A 20,581-nucleotide genomic window follows, 5' to 3' on the forward strand; every position below is an offset into this window, starting at 1 on the left:
GATCCATTTATCTGAGAAAGGCTATTGATTTATTATATTTAAGTCTATCTTCAACCAGGAATGTTTGATACTTCAAAAATCAAATGAAGGTTTCTGATATCTTGGTTAAAAGCATTATTACATATCTTTAAGTAAAAGGAACAACTCTATTTCCAGAATTCAAGACTATTTTATTTCTTCCAATACAGTAAAAATATCTAGTTAAATAACTCTTCTATCTTGAGGTCTTAGCAGATATAGGCCATCTCATTAATTTCAAGGATGGACAGGGTATTTAAGTAAAAATTAATTTATGTTACACATACTTTTTATTTCTTTGTTAATCATAAACAATTTGCTATAGCGGTACATTTCAATGGCTTCTGTTAAAATGTTCATTGTCGAAATGTGTTTACATATCTTATTGGAAAAGGTACAGAGGATAAATGATTGACATGGTTGGTTATCTACTTTACTCCTACGTATCAGGTTTCTCTATTATCCACAAGTCTGATTCTGGCTGCTTCCATTCTTCTTCAAGCAGTGTGTTAAAACTGAAAGGCTTGAAATACTCTAGACGATGGCTAAAAGTAAAGAAAGGAAGAAACTGAAATAAATTATGCATTTGTGAAACTGTGGTCCTATAGAGCTATTTGTTTTGTTACATTGTTGATAGTACAACATCCCATGTTAAGGAGTAACAAATGTTAAATGTATTCTCTAAGTACAATTTTCTTATTGTAGCTATCAAATACTCAGTTTTAAAAACATTCACCCATATTTCAAAGCAGTCTTCAATTCTACACATAGTTCCCTCACAGCTCAAGAGAAAAGTATCAGCTTTCAGGGGGCTCAGAAAATTATCTGCTATGGAAATAATACACATAAAAATGCCAGGTGTAGTGCTGCTCACTTGTAATCCCAGTACAGGGAAGACAGAGACAGGATGATACCTGTGGCTCACTGGCCAGCCAGCCTACTCTTGGTAAGTTCCAAGGACAATGACAGACCTTATATCAAATGAAGTGGGCAGTGCTTCCGAAGAACACATGAAGGTATCTTTCAGACTCTACCTGCACATGTGCTCACACACACACACACACACACACACACACACACACACACACACACACACACACACACACACAGAGAGAGAGAGAGAGAGAGAGAGAGAGTATAATCTAACTCATTTTAGATGTTAGCCAATCATAAGTCTTTGAATATGTTCTTACATTCAACTTTCATAAGTTCTGGTGAATAAAGGACAGAGACAGATGTGTGTTTTCTTTGCCAAAATAAAGGAGGCTAACATAGAAGAGTGATAATCTTGTTTTCATTTCCAAAAAAATCATTATTATTCTAAAGCATTTTCTTGTGGCTTAGTGAGTTAAGACAGGCTTTCACCTGTGCTTGAGTAAAGCCTTGAACTATAGGAAATGGCTCTGCCATGCTTCCTTCCTAGTCAATGTGCTTTCATATTTCCCTGGAAAGGTACTAGCAAGTGAAAAGCAGGGTGGCACATCACCTTCTTTTGATGGCTCTCAGTCCGTGGCATCTAGATTGATATTCCTTTCTGGCCACCTGGCCAGGATGAGCAGTTTAGTTATATCAATAAATCCCAGAGTAAAATACTAAGGATCAATAGGGAAGGAAGAAGCACAGGGGGAAAAAAGAGCTAGGCAGAACGAGTCAAGCAAAAGCAAAGTAAGTTAAACATGGAGAAGGAAAGTGGTATCATATCCTAAGGGTAAAAATGCAGGAATATCTAGCAAGCTACTACTAGGATGTCTTTGCTAGGCTCTGCTAAACATCCAGACTCCCCTGTGCTGATCACACTGAGTACACTAAGACACAGACAGCAGAAACCAAAGTCTGCCCTAATAGAGCAGAGTTTCCCTCCTTAAGGGACTAGTCCTCATAGCAATGCATGAAGCATTCAGAAGGCTCACTAAGATATATGTTCTTCCTACATAACAGGTGCCAGGAAACAAGATTAATATGGGACAAGTGTTGAAGGTACGATGGCTTAAATATCTGCTGCCTCACAGGAGTCATGACCTCTTACAACCACTCAGAGGACATAAACTTGAGTCCCCAGATATCATAACTGTTAAAGAGAAATCCCTAAGCCACACTGTCTCCATCATATATTTATAGGGCATTCAGAATTACTTAGTGCAGATGTCATTTACCAATTAAGTCATTGTATCACAAGCATGGTTGCCTAGAAACTTAGTTTATACTCTTATTCTAATGAGGCAACCAAGAGAATAGAGATGTGACTGAATACAAGTTCTTTAGTAACAAAGAAAAGAATTCATAATCCCTCTATCCACACCATAAAACACAGATCTTTCTGACTACTATAATATCTAGGAAAAGGATCATAAATTAATTTGAAGGCATAACAGCATCAGCTGATGTACACTTATTAATATTCTTATATAATCATGATAGCCTAAGTACTTTGCTGGAAATAATGAAATGCTCTATCTTGGTCAAAAGTTGAGGGTCATGAGGGAACACAGGGTCCTTATTATGTACTCATGCATATGTCATCCTCAACTACCAAGTGTTACTATTGCTCTACCAAGAATTAATTTCCATCAGGCAGTGGAGGCCTTTAATTCCAGTGCTCCAGATGCAGAAGCAAGCAGATCTCAGAGTTTGAGGCCAGCCTGGCCTACAGAGCAAGTTTCACTACAGCTAGGGATACACACAGAAACCTTATATCAACAAACAAACAAATTCTGTAGTTAGACTGTACCTCCATTTATTTTCTACTTACAAATCAGGTTTTTGTCCTTGTTGCAGTTCATGCTGTGGCACAGGGTAAAGGGCTTCATAACTTCTTTTATCATTTGATCCATGAATGGCAAATGAGTTGAATTTTGTCACATCTGGTGGAAAATAACTCCAAGGAAGAAAAGCTATGCCTTCCCAGTTTGTTTCTCCTCTGAACACTTTGAATGATAATGCAAGCTCTTTCTATGAGAAACATAAAAGGCAAGTTCAAACTTATAGATACACATGCTGTGCATTATAGAATTTAGTTTCATATGTTTCTTTACTCACTTTCCAAACGTTTCTTCTTCCAGAGAGTAAAAGAACTAAATGCTGTCCATGTCTGTAAAATTAAGATTCCTCATGAATGTTAACAAAAAACAATTAAGATTATACTTTCATGGATCATTTCTATGGTCTGTTACAAGAAAAACAATAATTGCCTTCTTTACTTTCTTTTCTAAATGTAATGTGTGTGTTTGTAGCTAAATTTCCAAATAAGTAAAAAGTGCAATATAGTATTAGATAACTACAGTGAGAACCAGTTTGTCACGTTTTCAGAAATGGCAACTTTGGAATTACTGTTTCCTAAACAACTGCTGACAAATCATAGCACTTCACTGGCTAACACAATTTTTCATATTATTTAGATAGGAAATTATTCATATTATTTAACCACAGAGCAATTTCACTGGCCCCTGCTTTTCATATTCTTTAGATAGGAAATTATATAGAATCTTCACTTGGTTAGATAACGCAATGTAAGAAAAAGAGAGATAATCATGATACTTAAGTTTTAAAATAAAAACAGCTGCAACAACTAAAGTCCTCCAAGGAAAGCTGGAGCTGATTTCTAAATCCTAATCTAACAGCTTAACTAACAGTTATTTCTGTATGAAACTTCATTGATAGAAGATGTAAAATATAGATTGATCAAAACTAGTCAACAAGGCACAGATTTTAATGTATGTCTGTTTTTTCACACTGATACCCTTGAACAGTTTGCCATCTGTTTTCCAGCTTTCTACTATTTGTTCAGGTACCAATGTCACACCTCCAAAAGCAAGCATAATATATTCTCAAAAGGAAATTCTAATGGGAACAAATAAATGGGATTATCGGAGTCTGTAAGAAGCAATGGATTGCATGTATTTACATGAAGCAAATTTTCTGCCTCTGGAAGTCTATCAAACATTTCCACTCAGATGGTCCTTTGTGAGCTTTTGGAGGGAGGATTTTCTGCAATAAAGTACTCCAACAGAAGACAAGCAATGCTTTCCACTTAAAAATCCTCTGATTAATTTTACTGGTTTTATGGGGCTTTGGGAAGATCCTAGGATGTGTAAAACTTCTTGTAAATTAAAACAACGTTCTTTTTACTGCTTTTCTAGCTGTTAATTAATCAGTACAGGAATTGACTGCCTAAGGCAAAACCATGATTCTTGTGCATTCCATGCTAGCCAGGGCTGCATAGTTAGACCCAGTCTCAGAAAACAAAGCAAAACAAAACAAAAACAATTGCAAATTACTGCATTTTACATGCTAGAGTTAGCAAAAAGCAAAACAAAATAAACAACTAACAAGTGAGGACTCTAAAGTTTTGTGTGGATTAATTGCAGCTCGGTAGTCAGTCTACAAAAGAAGACTACTGGACACTGATACTGAGAAACATTTAAGTGACAGGTAAAATAAACAATAGCAATATACAAAAACATCTCATGTATTAAAACTATGCTATAATTTAGATAACAAGTAATCATAAGTTTCCTCTTCTTACAAAAAAGTTTGTCACCACATAAAGAAAGTATATTGAAGTTCAAACAAAGAAATTCCAAGACAACTCGAAGTAGTAGCCCACACTTTTAATCCCCCAAAGTCCCAGACTGGCCAGAGCTATTCAGTGTGGACCTGTCTCAAAACAAAAAAATAAGTTCAAAGGTAATATTTTTACTGTGAGTTTTAGAAAATTCAGGTATGAATTAAATTATATTCTTGGCATTAAATGCAAAAATGATATACTATGTGTTCAAAAGAATGAATGACAACCAAATACATAAATACATAATTATATAATATATAAAGTTCAAGTTTAATCATTCAAAAAGAAGCATTTCTGTAAGCTAGTAATTCACTATCTATGTCTCCCATTTTTTTAATGAAAACAAACTTTTTCATAAAATAAATTCTGATTACAGTTTCTTCTATCTCCTGGTAGATCCTCCTCACTCTCCCCCTATCTAACTACACACCTTCTTTGTCTCTTCCTTTAGAAAACAAACTGGCAAATAAAACTAACTAGATATGAAGATAATGTCTTAATTAGGGATGGGAACTCTCCCTTTACTTCTAAATAGTTAATATGTTATAGTGTAAACATATAAAGTAATTATTTGTTGATAGTAATTTTTTCCACTTTGTAAAAAAATTATCACATTTATTACAAAATCATTTACATCAATAAATCAAAAATATCACATCAAATAATATACTCAAACATGTAGGAGATATATATAGTCTAAACATAAATTCTAAAAGTATGCATTGTACAAGACAATAAATAGAGATTTAAAACTGACTCACACTAATATGACCATCACATAGCTGAACTTAATGAGTTTTACTACTATTTATAACTAGAAAACAAATATATTCAAATCATGTAATAGTTGAGAAAAACAGTTCATACTTACGGACAAAGTTCAACTTCTAAATACTGCTCAGTTGTATCATTCAGGAAAAATGCTTCTACAACTTATAAAAACAGACAGAACATGGGAAATTTTATTTTTCTTGCATAGTAAATAATGTATTCCTTTTTAATATAAAGTGAATTACTAAGTTTCTTAAGTCATCATACTATCCCCAGTAGGAAAGGGAGCAAAATAAATACAGAGTCTGGAAGAATAAGAAATAAGTCACCCTCAGTTTCTCCCATAGAAGTCTGCCATAAATTCAAAGGAAATACAAAGCCTAGTGATGGTGAGGCCATAGGGAAATCAACATGTCTGCACAGATGGACTCTGGTCCTATCTTCCTCTTGGAATTTATCGCAAAGAAACAAATCAGACAACTAGAAAAAGAAACTAACTACAATTCTACCCATCAGAGTATGACTCAAAAAACCAGAAATTATAAATAAGCTATCTCTTCTTACAAAGAAGTATTTCCTGGCACATAAATAAATCACCTATTATTCAGCAAAACTTATTAAGTACATCACAGGATGCATGCATTTCATGTAATAGGCTATAATGGTGCCGTTAAAATCAAAGACAGTGAAATATGTATAGAGCAGTAACTAAATGTATTAGCCATGAACCAAATGTACATGAGATTTAAATATGTGTATGCACGTGAATGTATGAGCTTGTGACTACCTGCTACAACATAGGCACAACAAATATGAAGAGTGGTGGGGCTAGTGTGGTGGCACAGCAGGTAAAGTACTTGCTACCAAGCCTGGTGATCTGAGTTAGATTCCCCGGAATCCACATGGTGCGAGAAGATAACCAACTCCCACAAGTTCCCTGACCTCCACAAGCCTGGAAATGTTTTTTTTTTTTCAAACTAATTATTTTAAAAACTACTGGTTTTTGTAAGTGGTGATTTTTATTATAATTTCAGGGTTGGTTTTTTTTTTTTTTTTTGAGGATTAGTTGCTTTAAAAATTAGTTGACTATGGATGTAATGCATCTTTCTTGTAAATAGTTACAACAGCATGAAATATATGAAGTGAAAACCAACCACAGCCCCTTTCTTTCTACTAAAACTTGCCAGACCTTTTGCTAAGCTTCTACAAACAATTTTACCTCTTAAGATATTTTAAAAAATAAATATGAAATAATATTTAAGTATAATTTGCTTTTTTTCATTAAAAACCTTAGCTGGAGGATAAGTTTAAATTTTCATTTAGAGGGCCAACAGATCATTCTAGCTTCAAAGTGAAACACAGACTTAGGAAAAGAGATTACTTAAGTGGAAGCAAGGCTCTGTGCTAAGTAAATAAATCCCAATACACTGAGTGAGAAATCTTGCAGTATATTCTTAAATTCTATGTAATGTAGAATTTTATATCTATGGGAATAGCATCATGAACAGTATTTCAGAAAGAACCCTGAAGCTTGATGAGGATATAGTACAAGACAGAAAACAAACCTAAAACCAGTTAATTTCCTGTCGTGTCTTTCACCCTTAATTTGATATGTGAGATTACTTGACAGCAGAAAGTAGATATTAAATCTTATGCTGATAGAATTTCTCCAGTAAGTAACACATTCTCAAATTCCCGTACAGGTGGTTATTTAGGTAAAAGCGGCAATTTAAAGATTCTTTAAAGACAAAATGGGAAAAAAACTAACTCTTTTTAGAGCAGATGACATGAGTAAAGGAAGGAAATGTGGCAGCAACACAAACATCTGGATTTGGGATTGCCATTTTTCACTATTCTGCTCATATATTGGAGCCCCATTGGAAATGGGAGGGAAGTCACAATGACAGATGGGTAGTCAAGATCAGAAACTGAATGTCAGTTGTTCAGAAGCATATTACTTCCTAACAGCAAGATAAAATAATAGTTCTCTGAGAGGTTATTAGAAAAAGATTTATGTTTGTAATAAAACACAATACTTCTACTTACCTTCATAATTCCACAGTTCACTGAAAGGTTTTCCTGGTACTCCAAGAGGAGCTGGAGGATCATTGAAAAATGGAGCACTAACCTCCATCTTTACTCCCTTGTCCCCTGGACTCAGCTTGACACACACTGGCTTATGCTTCACTGGAAAACCATCCCAAGTATATTCAATTTTAAAATCCATCTGAAGAAGCAAATTAAAACAAATTTATTAATAGCATATAACAATGCCCTTTACTTGAAAACTGCAATGACAAACAGGAGACAGCTAGGCAGCAGAGTGACAAGAACAAAATCCTAGGAGTCAAATGGCCATCTGGATTGTAGCAAATCATGGAGTCTAAAAGATTCATGACTTTTAATCTTGATGTAGCTATGTTTATTTGTGGTATGTAAAAATCATTGTAAGATGTTATAAACAAATCCACTAAAGAAATTATAAATTTACTTAACTACACAAGGTTATGTATTTTCCATATTTAGACAAGATTAATCCGTCATGTAAAAATAAATAAATATATCCATCTCATTAGTAAACAACTTTGTTTTTAACAGATGGAAACATTGTTTATGTGTATATCAATTATCTGTAAATATTTCCCACTTTCTTTTTTTTGTATATTATGTTCTGTCATATTGTGTAAGATATTCTTTCTGTTTATGATGTTTTGTGCACAATATCTTTATCATATTCTATGTATGTAAACTTTTACATATATTCAAGACATTTTTTGTATTGATACAATTTATGCTTTTTTTTTATCATGTTACATATACAGTTCTACCTCTGGTCAAAACATTTCAATTCTACCTCTGTTTCAGAAATTTACATATATGTATATATGTATATGTATATAGTTATATTGCTAAAATCATTGTCCTTACTAATTACTTAGGGAATTTTCAACCATTTGTATAGCTAGGTCCCTGAGTATTACAGATTATTTTCACCCATGTTTCTTTTTTTTTATTTTATTTTATTTTATATAACAAAGTCCAATTAAATGAAAACAAACATTTATACACAATATTTGGGAATTTGGGCGTCGTTCTTTCCAAGCTACTTCCTGCTGGTAAGGGGCGCTGTCTTGGGGGATTCGAAGAAGATTCAGATATCCTGGCTGTAGTCTGTAGGGCTGTTTTGTCCAGCTGTTTTGAATGTAGGATTAGCTTGTACTCTGTTTCAGGCGGTCTGGCGTGATCAAACCTCATTAGTCTGGAAGGAATCCACATCTTTTCATTTTCTGTGGAAATAAAAATAGAAATCCTTTTCCCCAGTAACTTGTCCTTCAACTTAAATTTTGGAGTCAAAGCATTTTTTTAATTTAATTTATTGTTTTACATGTCGATCCCAGTTCCCTCTCCCTCCCTCCCTCCCCCCAACTCTCCCTCCCTCCTACCCTCTCTGCCCTCTCACATGCACTCTAAACACCCTCCCCTCCCATCCCCCCACCCCAATTCCATGTGTAGGGGAATGCCATCCAGTTGGGGTCATGTAGATCTGACAGGTCTTGTGAAGTAGGGACTAGGGCTTCTCTCCTGTCTCTAGATTAAGGCAGTTATCCCTCCATGGGGGATGTGTTCACAAAGTCCTTTTGTGCACCAGGGATACATCCTGGCTCCACTGTCTGAGGTCCCTTAGACTGCTCAGTCCTTCTGGCTGAGACCCATATTCAGGGGGGCCTGAGTCAGTCCCATGCTGGCTTCCCAGCTATCAGTCTGGGGGCCCGTTAGCTCCTCCTTGTTCACGTAAGCTGTCTCTATGTGCTTCTGCCGCGTGGTCTTGTCCTCTCCATCTGCTTCTGGGTTGTAGTTCGACTCAGTGTTTATGTATGGGTGTTTGCTCCTATTTTCAACAGGCATTAGTTGAGGGGTCCATGGAGAAGTTAGTTGTTGATCTCACTCTCCGGGAAGGGCATTTATGATAGCCTTTCCACAGAAGCTCAAATTGTTAGTTGGGAGCAGTCTTGTAGGTCTCTCGACCTTTCTTTGTGTTCAATTTTATCTTCAAACCAATATTGGCTCCCTCTTTTATGTTCTCTGTCTCTGTCTCTCTCTCTCTCTTTCCTATCTTCTATTCCTAACCAGGCTCAATCTTCCTGGTCGCACAGGTTTTCCTTTCCTCCCCCTCATTTTCTCCTACTTCTCTTTCCATTCGCTGTCTTCCCCCACTTCACCTGAGCTCTGGGGGACTTGTCCCTTCCCAGTTCTGTGAGGGACTTTATATGAATCTCTTAGAATACACTTTGTATCCTAGTTCATCTGGTGGTGTGAATTATAGGCTGGTGATCATTTGATCTAGGTCTAAAATCCATATATGAGTGAGTACATACTGTGTTTCTCTTTTTGTGACTGGGTTACCTCATTCAGGATGGTTTCTTCAAGTGCCATCCATTTGCCTGCAAATTTCAAGATACCATTATTTTTTTCTGCAGAGTAGTATTCCATTGTGTAGATGTGCCACATCTTCATTAACCATTCTTCAATTGAGGGGCATCTAGGTTGCTTCCAGGTTCTTGCTATTACACATAGTGCTGCTATGAACATAGTTGAACAGATGTCTTTCTTGCATGGATGTGAATCCTTTGGGTATATGCCTAAGAGGGGGATTGCCGGGTCCTGTGGTAAAACTAATTCCCATTTTCCTGAGGAACCGCCATACTGATCTCCAAAATGGCTGTATGAGTTTGCACTCCCACCAGCAGTGGAGGAGTGTTCCCCTTTCTCCACATCCTTTCCAACATAAGTCATCACTGGTGTTTCTAATTTTAGCCATTCTGGCAGGGGTAAGATGGTATCTCAAAGTTGTTTTGATTTGCATTTCCCTGATAGCTAAGGATGTGGAGCATTTTCTTAAGTGTCTTTCAGCCTTTTTGATTTCCTCCATTGAGAATTATTTCTTCAGTTCTGTACCCCATTTTTTAATAGGGTTATTTGGTGTTTTGTTGACTAGTTTCTTGAGTTCTTTGTATATTTTGGAGATCAGCCCTTTGTCGAATATAGGATTGGTGAAAATCTTTTCCCAGTCTGTGGGGCTGCCGTTTGGTCGTGTCGACTGTGTCCGTTGCCTTACAGAAGCTTCTAAGTTTGAAAAGGTCCCATTTTTTAATTGTTTCTTTCAGTGTGTGTGTCCCTGGAGTTATGTTCAAGAAGCGGTCTCCTATACCAATTTGTTCAAAGGTACCTCCTACTTTCTCTTCTAAGAGGTTCAATGTGGCTGGATTGATGTTAAGGTCTTTGATCCATTTGGACTTGTGTTTTGTGCATGGCGACAGACATGGGTCTATCTTCAGTCTTCTACACACCCTCATCCAATTGTGCTAGCACCATTTGCTGAAGATACTGTCCTTGCCCCATTGTATAATTTTAGCTGTTTTGTCGAAAATCAGGTGTTCATAGGTGCATGGATTAGTATCAGGATTTTCAATTCGATTCCATTGGTCTACCTGTCTAGTTTTATGCCAATACCAGGCTGTCTTCAGAACTATAGCTCTGTAGTAGAGCTTAAAGTCAGGAATGGTGATGCCTCCTGACGTTCTTTGATTGTATAGGGTTGTTTTGGCTATCCTGGGTCTTTTGTTTTTCCATATAAAGTTGATTATAATCCTTTCAAGGTCGGTGAAGAATTGTGGTGGGATTTTAATGGGGACTGCATTGAATCTGTAGATTGCTTTTGGTAAGATTGCCATTTTTACTATGTTAATCCTACCTAACCAAGAGCATGGGAGATCTTTCCATTTTCTGGTATCTTCTTTAATTTCTTTCTTTAGAGTCACAAAGTTCTTATTATATAGGTCTTTTACTTGTTTGGTAAGCATTACACCAAGATACTTTATGTTGCTTGTGGCTATTTTAAAGGGTGATGTTTCTCTGATTTCTTTCTCTGTCTCTTTGTCGTCTGAAAAAAGTAGGGCTACTGATTTTTTTGAGTTTATCTTGTATCCTGCTAGTTTGCTGAAGGTGTTTATCAGCTGTAGGAGTTCCCTGGTAGAGTTTATTGGGTCACTTATGTAAACTATCATATCATCTGCAAATAGAGACAGTTTGACTTCTTCCTTTCCAATTTGGATCCCCTTGATCTCCTTTTATTGTCTTATAGCATTAGCTAGAACTTCTAGTATGATATTGAAGAGATGTGGAGAAAGAGGACAGCCTTGTCTTGTTCCTGATTTTAGAGGAATTTATTTCCCAGTTTCTTAGCACTTATTAATTGTACAAAATGATGGGTTTTATTATGACATTTCATACCTATATATAGTATATACTGACCATCTTCAATTCCCAATAGTAATAACTATATCTTGATCACCCTCTCAATGTTCCCTTCTTCTACTTCCAAGCCCTGCTTTTACCTTCATGTATTATCTCTCTTGTATCATTTTTCTATTATCAATATACTAATGTATATATATTAATATGTAAATATTACCTGCTGTGTGCACTTACTGTAGTTCATATACTCATACATGTTTTTAGGGCTCACTATTTGGTACTGAGTAACCAGTTAGGTGGCTCATCCCTGGGAAACACTGACTCTTCCTCTCTTGGACATTAATTGCCTGTAGCTCTTCAAGAGAAATGAAGACCCAAATATAAATCTACACATCAGTGAACACCTGATTTGTGATAAAGAAGCCAGAAATGCAGTGGAAAACAAAACAAAACAAAACAAAACAGTATCTTCAACAAAAGAGAAATGTAAACACGAAACCAGGCATAAAGCCTCTGATCTACAATGGTGTCCTGCCTGTAAAATATGCTAGAACAATGGTGGTACAAAGCTTGTAGCAGTAACCAATATCTGATTTGTTTTATGTCTGACACTGCCTAGGTAGTCAAGAACCTGGGACCAGATAGGCCATGGACCTAGGGGAAAACCAAATACTACTGTTCTACAAAAGAAATACAGCAATACAATGACTCCTAACAACACTCTGCTATAGATCAGTGCCTCACTCAACCAACTATCACCAGAAAAGCTTACACCTGCAGTAGATGGAAACAAACAGAGACTCACAACTGGACAATGTGCAGATTGTGAGAGAGCTAGGAACATCCAGTCTAAAAAGGATGTCTCCATCAAACCTGAAGACTTCAGGGAACTTTATGGAAGCAGAAGCAAAAAGATTTTATAAGAGCCAGTAAGGGTAGAAGATACCAAGGAAACAAGGCCTTCAAGATACAACAGGGAACTGATGTTCATATGAATTTACAGAGACAGTGGCAGAACAAAAAGGGTCTGCACAGATTCATGCTGGATGGGGTCCCAGTACTAAAATGGGAAAGTGGACATGATCTCTCACCAGTAAACCAAAAGCCATTTTCAGTTGACAACTGCTCACAAATGAAAATTTAGTTTTCTCCATTGGAGTCTCACTGAGCATAGAAACCACTCTTAAGAATAGGCTCCATGAATGACCAGTAGTAGATGACCAGCTCAAAAGGAACTTAATGGTATTTGGGAAGGTGTTTGTTTAGTTGGTTTTCAGTTTTTTGATTGTTTTTGTTTTGCTTTGACTTATAATGCTTTATCTGAGCTTTTTTTTTTAAATCTTATTGGTCTTTTGTTTTATATATATATATGGTTTCTGATTTTGTGTTTATATGGGTTTTCTGTGTATCTCTCTTTGTGTATGTGCTTCTCACATTTCTTCTTTTTTTTTTCTTTTTATTCTGTTTTGTGTTTCTTTGGTTTTTGTTCTGTTTTCTAGAGAGAGAGAAGGGGTGGACTTGGATGGGTAGGGAGGTAGGGAGGATCTGGGAGGAGATGAGGGAGAGAAAACTGTGATCAGAATATATTATATGGGAAAATCCATTTTCAATTTAAAAATTAAACTAAAATGTATGATCTTGCTGACTTGTTAACAATCTGAAAATAACATAAACTATAGACAACTAAACCTCCTCTCAACTCCCTTAGTCATTTCCTAAGACTTTACCCCTACTGTCTTTCTGTTTCTTTGCACATAGGCTGATGAAATAGATATCTTAATTGCCCATGGCTTTCCTCACCTGGAGTAATCCTCTCTGCCATTCTCTATCACCACTGTACTGTTCCACTTTGATTCACAAAACTTATACCACATGATATGTATTTATTATCTCAGTCTATGTAGAATGCTTTAACTAGGAGATATATGCAAGTCAAATGAATACTGCTCTGGTATCTACAACTAAAATTCTGAGTGTACAGTTTTAAGCAGAAGAAACCCACAGTGTCAGTTATATCAGTATATCTTGTTAAATGCTATATATTAATAATAATAAGACTTCTAAATCACACCCTTTTCCTAAGACTCAGAAACATTAAGGAATAAGGGACAGAAAGATTGTAAGAGTCAGAAGTCATGGAGAACAGGGACAAAATAGTGTGTTCTGGACATGACAGGACTATTGTACTCATGAGCTCATAATAGATTTGGCTATGTGCAGAAGATCTGTACAAGATCAAGACAGTCAACATTTCAGCATGAAGGAGAAAAGAGACTCAAATGCCTCCAATCCCTAGCTGAGGAGCAACTGACAGTTGATGGCTTCTAGGGGAAAAAGAGTTAGTTTTAAGGATGTGGCCCCTGGTACACTAACCCAGATCCAATCATGGCCCCATATGCATGAGTATATTAGCAACATTTGAAAAGAAAATTAAGTTGGAAAAGGGCAAAGAGGCAAGAATGGATCTAAGAAGAGTTAAGGGGAGGATAAATAAAATCATTGTATGCCTGTATGAAATTCTGAAAGAATAAAGGTGCATTATGGTATATACATTCATATGTGTAAACACTACACTATAGGCATGTATTATATATAATGTATATGTATAAGTATGTAAACAGCCTTTAATGTATACATGTATGCATGGAAATAGCTGTAAATGTGGGTATAGTATACCATTCAGAAAGAATATTAAGAAAGAGTAATACCAAGTGGTTTGGAAAGACAGAATTTAGACAAAAGGACATTTGAGTCATGAGAGAGGTTATATGCTATTTGTTTTTTTGTTTCTCTACTTTAAACTCTATCATAGTTTTTGTTTTTGTTTTTGTGGTGGAGAAATGAATAAAAATGTGATTGATAGTATGGGGTAAAACCCTGAATGAAGATCCATGGCTTCAGTTTACTGCACTGCGATGTACAAACTGGGATTGTGTGTGTTTGAGCAGTTGCCTATTTGTGGGTTCATTACAACAAAAAATTGTAAATGAATAATTTGAGAATACTTTATAGTTCAATTTAAGGTTAAGTCTCTTAACTAGCACCATGATGAAACATTTATGGAGTCAGAATTAATATTACCTAGGAGTTCCCCATCCCACTACACAATCTTACTAGGAGTTCACCATCCCATTACACAATCTTACTAGGCATTCCCCATCCCACTACACAATCTTGCTAGGAGTTCCCCATCCCACTACATACTCTTATTATCAGTTGCTTTGGCTTTCTTAAAACAATGTTGTTACTCTGTAGTTTTCACTTTGAGCTTATCTTTTTCAACTTATACTTTAAAAAGTCAATTGTTTTAATTTCTATATAAGGAAATAAAAAAAGAGGCAGACTCATGGAGCATTCATTCAGAACATAAAAAAAAGCTTTAAAAAAGGTTTTAAAGAATGCTTTTTTAATAAAACAATTGTCATAGATTTTCAAGTTTCTTTATTTTTTTGATAATTTTTTTATTTAAATTTGAAACAGGCTTGTTTTACAAGTTCCTTTATTTAAAAAAAAAATCCTTTAATTTTTCTACAGTACATACTTCTTTTTAGTTCACATGCTACACTGTACCACACATTTCTAAAAGAAATGATATGACAGACTTTGAAGACTCCCCATGGAAGGCCTCACCCTCCCTGGGGAGTAGAAAGGGGATTGGCTGGGGTTTGGTGGGGGTGACAGGGAAGGATGGGAGGATGAAGTAACTGAGATTCGTGTAAAACAACCTTGTTTCAAATCTAAATAAAAAAGGAAAAAAATATAAAACTAAAATAAAAAGAAATGGAGGAAGGAAGAATGTAGGGAGCCGTCCCTACATTCTCCATTACAAGATGGCACTGGCATCCGGCTGACAGTTGGCATAAATAAGCCTGTGCGCGCGTGCAAGGGGATTTCTCCCGCGCCTCTCCCGTGGCGTCATTCGGCCTGATGAGCGAGCAACCAGTCAGGGAGTGACACGTCCTAAGCGAGGCTGAGTTTCTATATAAGGGTGGGGGTTTTTGCTCTCGGGGTCTTCGCTCTACAGTTGGTGTAAGCTTATGCTCTGCCTCTCAAGAAGCATTAAAGCTATTATCGCAGAAGGATCCTATCTGTGTGCCCCGTCGTTCTTGCTGGCGAGACGGTAGCGCGGGACAGAAGAAGTAAAGTCAGAGGAATCTATGCCAGCTGGAGGCAGAGGGAAGTAAAATGTTTTTAGTAGGAGCTTCTGACAGATTTAAAGAGAAGATAAAAGGACATACCAATAGAACACAGACCTGGAAGCTCTTAGTTCTAGTTTGGTTGTGGTCTCCAGCTCAGATCTTAGAGGGTTCCCTCTTAGGCTCCATCCAGCACAAGTTCGAGGGGGAGGGACTTGGGAGTTCTGAAAGTGACAAACCCAATTTTTCAGGAAAAATGTTTCGAGGACATAAAAACAGACATTTGAAGGCTTTTAATCATATCATTGAAGTCTGGGCGATTACTCCTTTTATTATTTTAAGAAGGTAGGATAATTCAGCAAAAAACATTATAATGATAATAAAATATGTAAAGCAGCAGTTCATTCATTTCAACTAGGAACTATAAACTTTAAAACATTATATATAATTTATGTTAATTGTAGTTAAAGGTTGTGATATTTAAACCATACTTTCTGGCTCAAATCCTTGGTGTTATGTGCTAGCTTTGAAACTTGCTTACTTAAACTCGAACTTAGCATATTGTTCAGGTTTGTTTTGCAGAATACTAGGTGTTTAGTGTCAACTTATTAAAATTACTAGTGAATTATGTCATCAACCTTTCAATATATGAAAATTCAAATGATTTGTGTTTATTTTGATAGTATAAAACCAAACATGTCAAGTACAAACATAAAAGTTCTACTATTCAATGTAGACAAACCCATTCATTTTTATATATGTCATACTTTTCTTTTTCTACACCAATATATTTTATTAGTGCTGAGTGTAAGTATTAAATTTATAGCTTATAAATTTATAGCTATACTTATCCAACATCAACTTACATTACAATACACCATATTGGGAACTCTCTTTAAGAGGAATCAGTAAGAAGTTTCATCAGAAAGTATTCTACACTGAAGAGGCAGAGCATACACAATCATTGTACGCTTTTATGTTAAGTTTGTGGGCACTAAAAACCAGACCAGGTTGAATCTTCACTTATTCAAAGTTTAAACCTTTGTACAGCTATTATAGACATTTTAAAGCTAGTCTTTTTAGAGGAAGGAGGCTAACACTGTTTATGCTAGTTTATGGATAGGTACAGAGTTACAAAACTTAAGTTGTTCAACAGAAAGTCCAACATAACTTTTGTTTTGTTTATGTGTGTGTCCCTGTGGGAGAGGGTTCATACCTGTGTATGGGCTGAGGTTTGCTGTTCATATTTTTCTTCTTCTTTTTTTTAAAACCCTTTTTTTTTTCCATCAGGAATTTTCTCACAGAAAAAGAAATCTTATTAACATACCTGACCTTACTTTTTGAGACAGTGTCTCACTGACCCTGAAGTTTTCCAATTTGTCTAGGCTTCTGGCCAGAGAACACTCCTTTCCCTTCAACCTTCTGTCTGCACCTCCCCAGTACTGGTATTAAAGGCACACAGGGCTCTGTCTGGCTTTTTTATGTGTGTGCTGGGAATCCCAAATCAGGCGAGCACTTCATAAACAAACTGAGCCATCTCAGGACCAGGACATATTTAGTAAAATTTATTTCAATGTATAAATATATAATCAATAAAAAAAGGTTCTGTAAAGCCAGTGATGCACTACAAGTGAATTTTTTTTCCTTTTTGCCAATGTCGTTTTCTCCAGTATTTTTGTGTATGTGTAATCTTCATGTGTTTTAAGCTCTACGGCTCAAACCCACACAACACACTTCTTAAAACTGGGAATGGTACTTTATCCACCAATAAAATTTTCCTTTTTTTTTTTTTTTTTGCAAAATTTTATCCTTCCTTAGATCTGAAATACCTGCAGGGTTTGCAGGCTAGCCTAACTACGTGACAAGGTTAAACATTCGATAACAGCTCTCTTTCCCAGGAGCGGGGGTCGGGGTCACTACTTCCAGACCTAGACCTAGAAGCAACAGCTCCAAGCTGACTTGAGGAGAGTCCAAGTCACCTCACCCCAGGACCCAAGGCCCTCCCTGCACACGCCCCACAGACGCTTGGTGTCTGCGAAACCAAGACTCGGAGTGCAACGAAAATATGTCTCTAGTGCCTGCTCCTGTCACACTTTTCGGTTGTCTTACAAAAGGAAAGAAGGGAAGAAAGAAGGGGGGAAAAAAAAATTAAGATTGCGCCACTCTACCTCACACCCGCCGCGGCACTGCGGAAGGCGCCAAGCGAGCCATTCGGACCCCAGCGCACTTAGGGGCCCGCCCAGCGCCAGACAAATAGCCAATCACCTGCCGCAGCCTGAGGCAGCGTAATGACGCAGGCAATGACGCCCGCGCGATGACGGACGTGGCGTCACCGTCTCCAAGGAACGGTCTGGGGCACCGCTTTCAAAGTCGCAGGGCGGGCCGAGTGGATTCCGCGGCGGCTCGGGCTTCCCCGCGGTCCTGGCTTCGCCCCTCAGCCCCGCGGTGACGCCGCGGCCGAGCCCCGCGCGTCCCAGGGTCGCCCTCCCTCCGGCCGGCCGCGCGCCGCCCCGTCGCCCCGCCGCCCCTTCCCCCGCCCGGGTCCGGCCGAGCGGAGTCTGACGCGCGTCGTCTCCTGGCTTCGGCGGAGCTGCGGGCCGGCCTGCGCCGCCGCGTGAGTGGGATGCTAATGCCTCCGCGCAGAGGGTCCCTTGCCACGGCGAGCCCTTAGCTTTTTGTTTGCCCTCACAGTGGGAGACCTCTTTTTGTTTGTTTGTTTTGTTTTGTTTACAAAAAATCTTACTCCCCGTGCGAGGAATCGGTAAAAGGTGGTGTAAACTCCAAACTAAAATATCGAAATGGCCACAGAATCCGACTTACTGAGAGACCAAAGTAAGCGCCCTCTGCCCTGATGGAAAATTCATCTGTAAGATGCAATGTCGCTGGCTGTCGTTGACCTAATATGTTTTGGTTGTGGTTGGGTCTCAGCGTGGAAATATATAGAAAACTTAAGTCCGCTTTACAAAATGCTTGATGATGTACTTGAGATTATGTATGTACTTAGCGAAGCCGACTCATAGATTCCTTAAGCATGCATAGGAGGCAGCTAGACACGAAATAGATTTGTTATGCTTCTCTTGTGCTCCGAGTAACCCGAGGGCTGATGGGCCAGGAAGAGTTTCCAAGTCTGCAGTTAAGGACCCGCAAACACTTCTCTGGTCATTAGTTTAATAGATGTTTGTTGAGCTACTGTTTTATTACGTGCCAGGTGCTCTAGAAACATAGCTGGTGTAGGGATGGAGACATTCTTGTTATCCCAAGATGTAATTGGCGGAGGGAGATACATAAATACACTGACGTAGCAACTGCTGACTCGTTTGCATCAGTTGATGGAATTATTGAATAAACATTGAGGTATAAAGGAGAATGGCATATGACACATGGTGCTAAACAAATATTGGCTATTACACAGAGGAGATGCCACTTGGACAGAAACTTGACGCCTCAATATGTGTTTACTGCTAAGAACGGTGTAGGTATCCCAAATATTTGCAACATTGAAGGGACTGGAAGTATGCTTTGTGTAAAGACAGCAAAGGTTGCCTTGAACAGGATTATAGAGGTATATTGAGAATTAGCTACAGTTAGCTACAGCCATCATAGGTAAGAAATAACCTAAGGAGGGTGTAGAGATTGAAGTCTGAATGATTTGAAAACAAGAAGAGAGCAACAGGGAAGGTTAGGGAAACAGGCTGATCTCTGTTTGGGAGGCATAATAGACCAGAGGTTAAGGACATAATCTCTAAATTTGTTTCTGTAAGTATATTGTCTAGCTCTCACATTTCCTAAGTTTGATCTTGGGCATAATTCTTAGCTTCCTCTGCCTCTGCTTTTGTGTTCGTTGTTTTTCACTTGTGAGTGTAAGAGCACACTAACTCTGTGTTGTTGTGGGACTTAATTGTGATGATACAAATGAAGCCCTTAGCATGGTAACTAGTACATGTTAAATGCTCTGCTGCCTGCCTGCCTGCCCCTCCCCTCTCTCCCTCTCTCTCCCTCTCCCTCCATCTCCCTCTTCTCCCCCCCTCCTCTCTCTGCCTCTCTCTCTCTCCACACTCTACAATCACTATACTAAAATAATGTTACTGCTTAGGTTTGAATTGAGGAAAACCTCCTTAAAGGTGCATAACTGGCCACAATCTGATATGGGACAGGAATTGTATGAGTGGGTTTTGTTTGGTGGAGGGATATCTGAATTTTAGAAGATGCATCTTAGAAGAATAAACCAACCATAATTCTTATATTAAAAATTGAGTTCCAAATACTAACCTAAGTAAGACAGTTTATTACTAATTGAAAACTAATTGAATGGTAGTTCGGTAAAAGACAAGTAGAGCAAAAGAAGAAATTCTCAAACAGCAAAGCCTTGAAATCTGTGCATTCAGGAAAAGGGAGGGAGGAATTGTAAGGTTGGTTTGATGAGATGAAAACCTCATGTTCTGATTAGAGGTATGAACTGTCCTAGCCACACCACCTCCTTGCCTGCTGAAGTACAGATGGATGTTGTCCATTCTCCCGTCTGCCTCTCATGCTCTCTACACTGACTTCTGCCAGTCTTCTCACTAGCTCCATTTGTCTTTGTTTTGAGAAGATCTGACCATAGATTTTCTGTGTAGCCCAGATTGTCCTCAAACAAATTACAATAAATCTTTAATTTTTTTCAAAAGTCCATAAGATTATGTCTTTAGAGTACAGGAGGATTTCTTTAATAGGTTTGATTTTTAGTAAAAGAAAACGCTACATTAATAAACTTGACTATTATATGATACCACCAATGTCTCCAAATTACAAAAGCAACTGACTAGTGCATTTGCATATTTATGTGCATTTGTTATAA

The 20,581-nt window shown here is 37.6% G+C and overlaps 2 protein-coding genes across 8 annotated transcripts in view; one reads left to right on the plus strand and one right to left on the minus strand.

Moving 5' to 3' along the window:
- Positions 1-429: 429 nt before the first annotated feature.
- Positions 430-15,958, minus strand: CUNH4orf33 (chromosome unknown C4orf33 homolog). The gene is made up of 6 exons (XM_051185663.1): positions 15,862-15,958; positions 7,400-7,580; positions 5,454-5,514; positions 3,055-3,106; positions 2,768-2,967; positions 430-563 (listed from the first exon to the last, which is right to left on the minus strand). The coding sequence occupies exons 2-6, from the start codon at positions 7,578-7,580 to the stop codon at positions 458-460; spliced, it is 600 nt and encodes a 199-aa protein (XP_051041620.1). The 5' UTR covers positions 15,862-15,958; the 3' UTR covers positions 430-457.
- Positions 15,959-18,463: 2,505 nt separating this feature from the next.
- Positions 18,464-20,581, plus strand: part of Sclt1 (sodium channel and clathrin linker 1) — a 129,581-nt gene continuing 127,463 nt past the window's right edge. For 5 of the 7 annotated variants that reach the window (XR_007834617.1, XM_051185676.1, XM_051185671.1 and 2 more), the window contains exon 1: positions 18,465-18,576. Coding sequence is in view for 6 of the 7 variants with exons in the window: in XM_051185676.1 (XP_051041633.1) it covers positions 18,543-18,576 (34 nt within the window). In the remaining variant the exon portion in view is untranslated. Of the gene's footprint in view, positions 18,577-20,581 lie in introns of all 7 variants that reach the window. The other 2 variants (XM_051185673.1, XM_051185675.1) reach the window with 2 other exon arrangements.

Source organism: Phodopus roborovskii, unplaced genomic scaffold (genome assembly GCF_943737965.1).
Source record: "Phodopus roborovskii unplaced genomic scaffold, PHOROB, whole genome shotgun sequence".
NCBI lineage: Eukaryota > Metazoa > Chordata > Mammalia > Rodentia > Cricetidae > Phodopus > Phodopus roborovskii.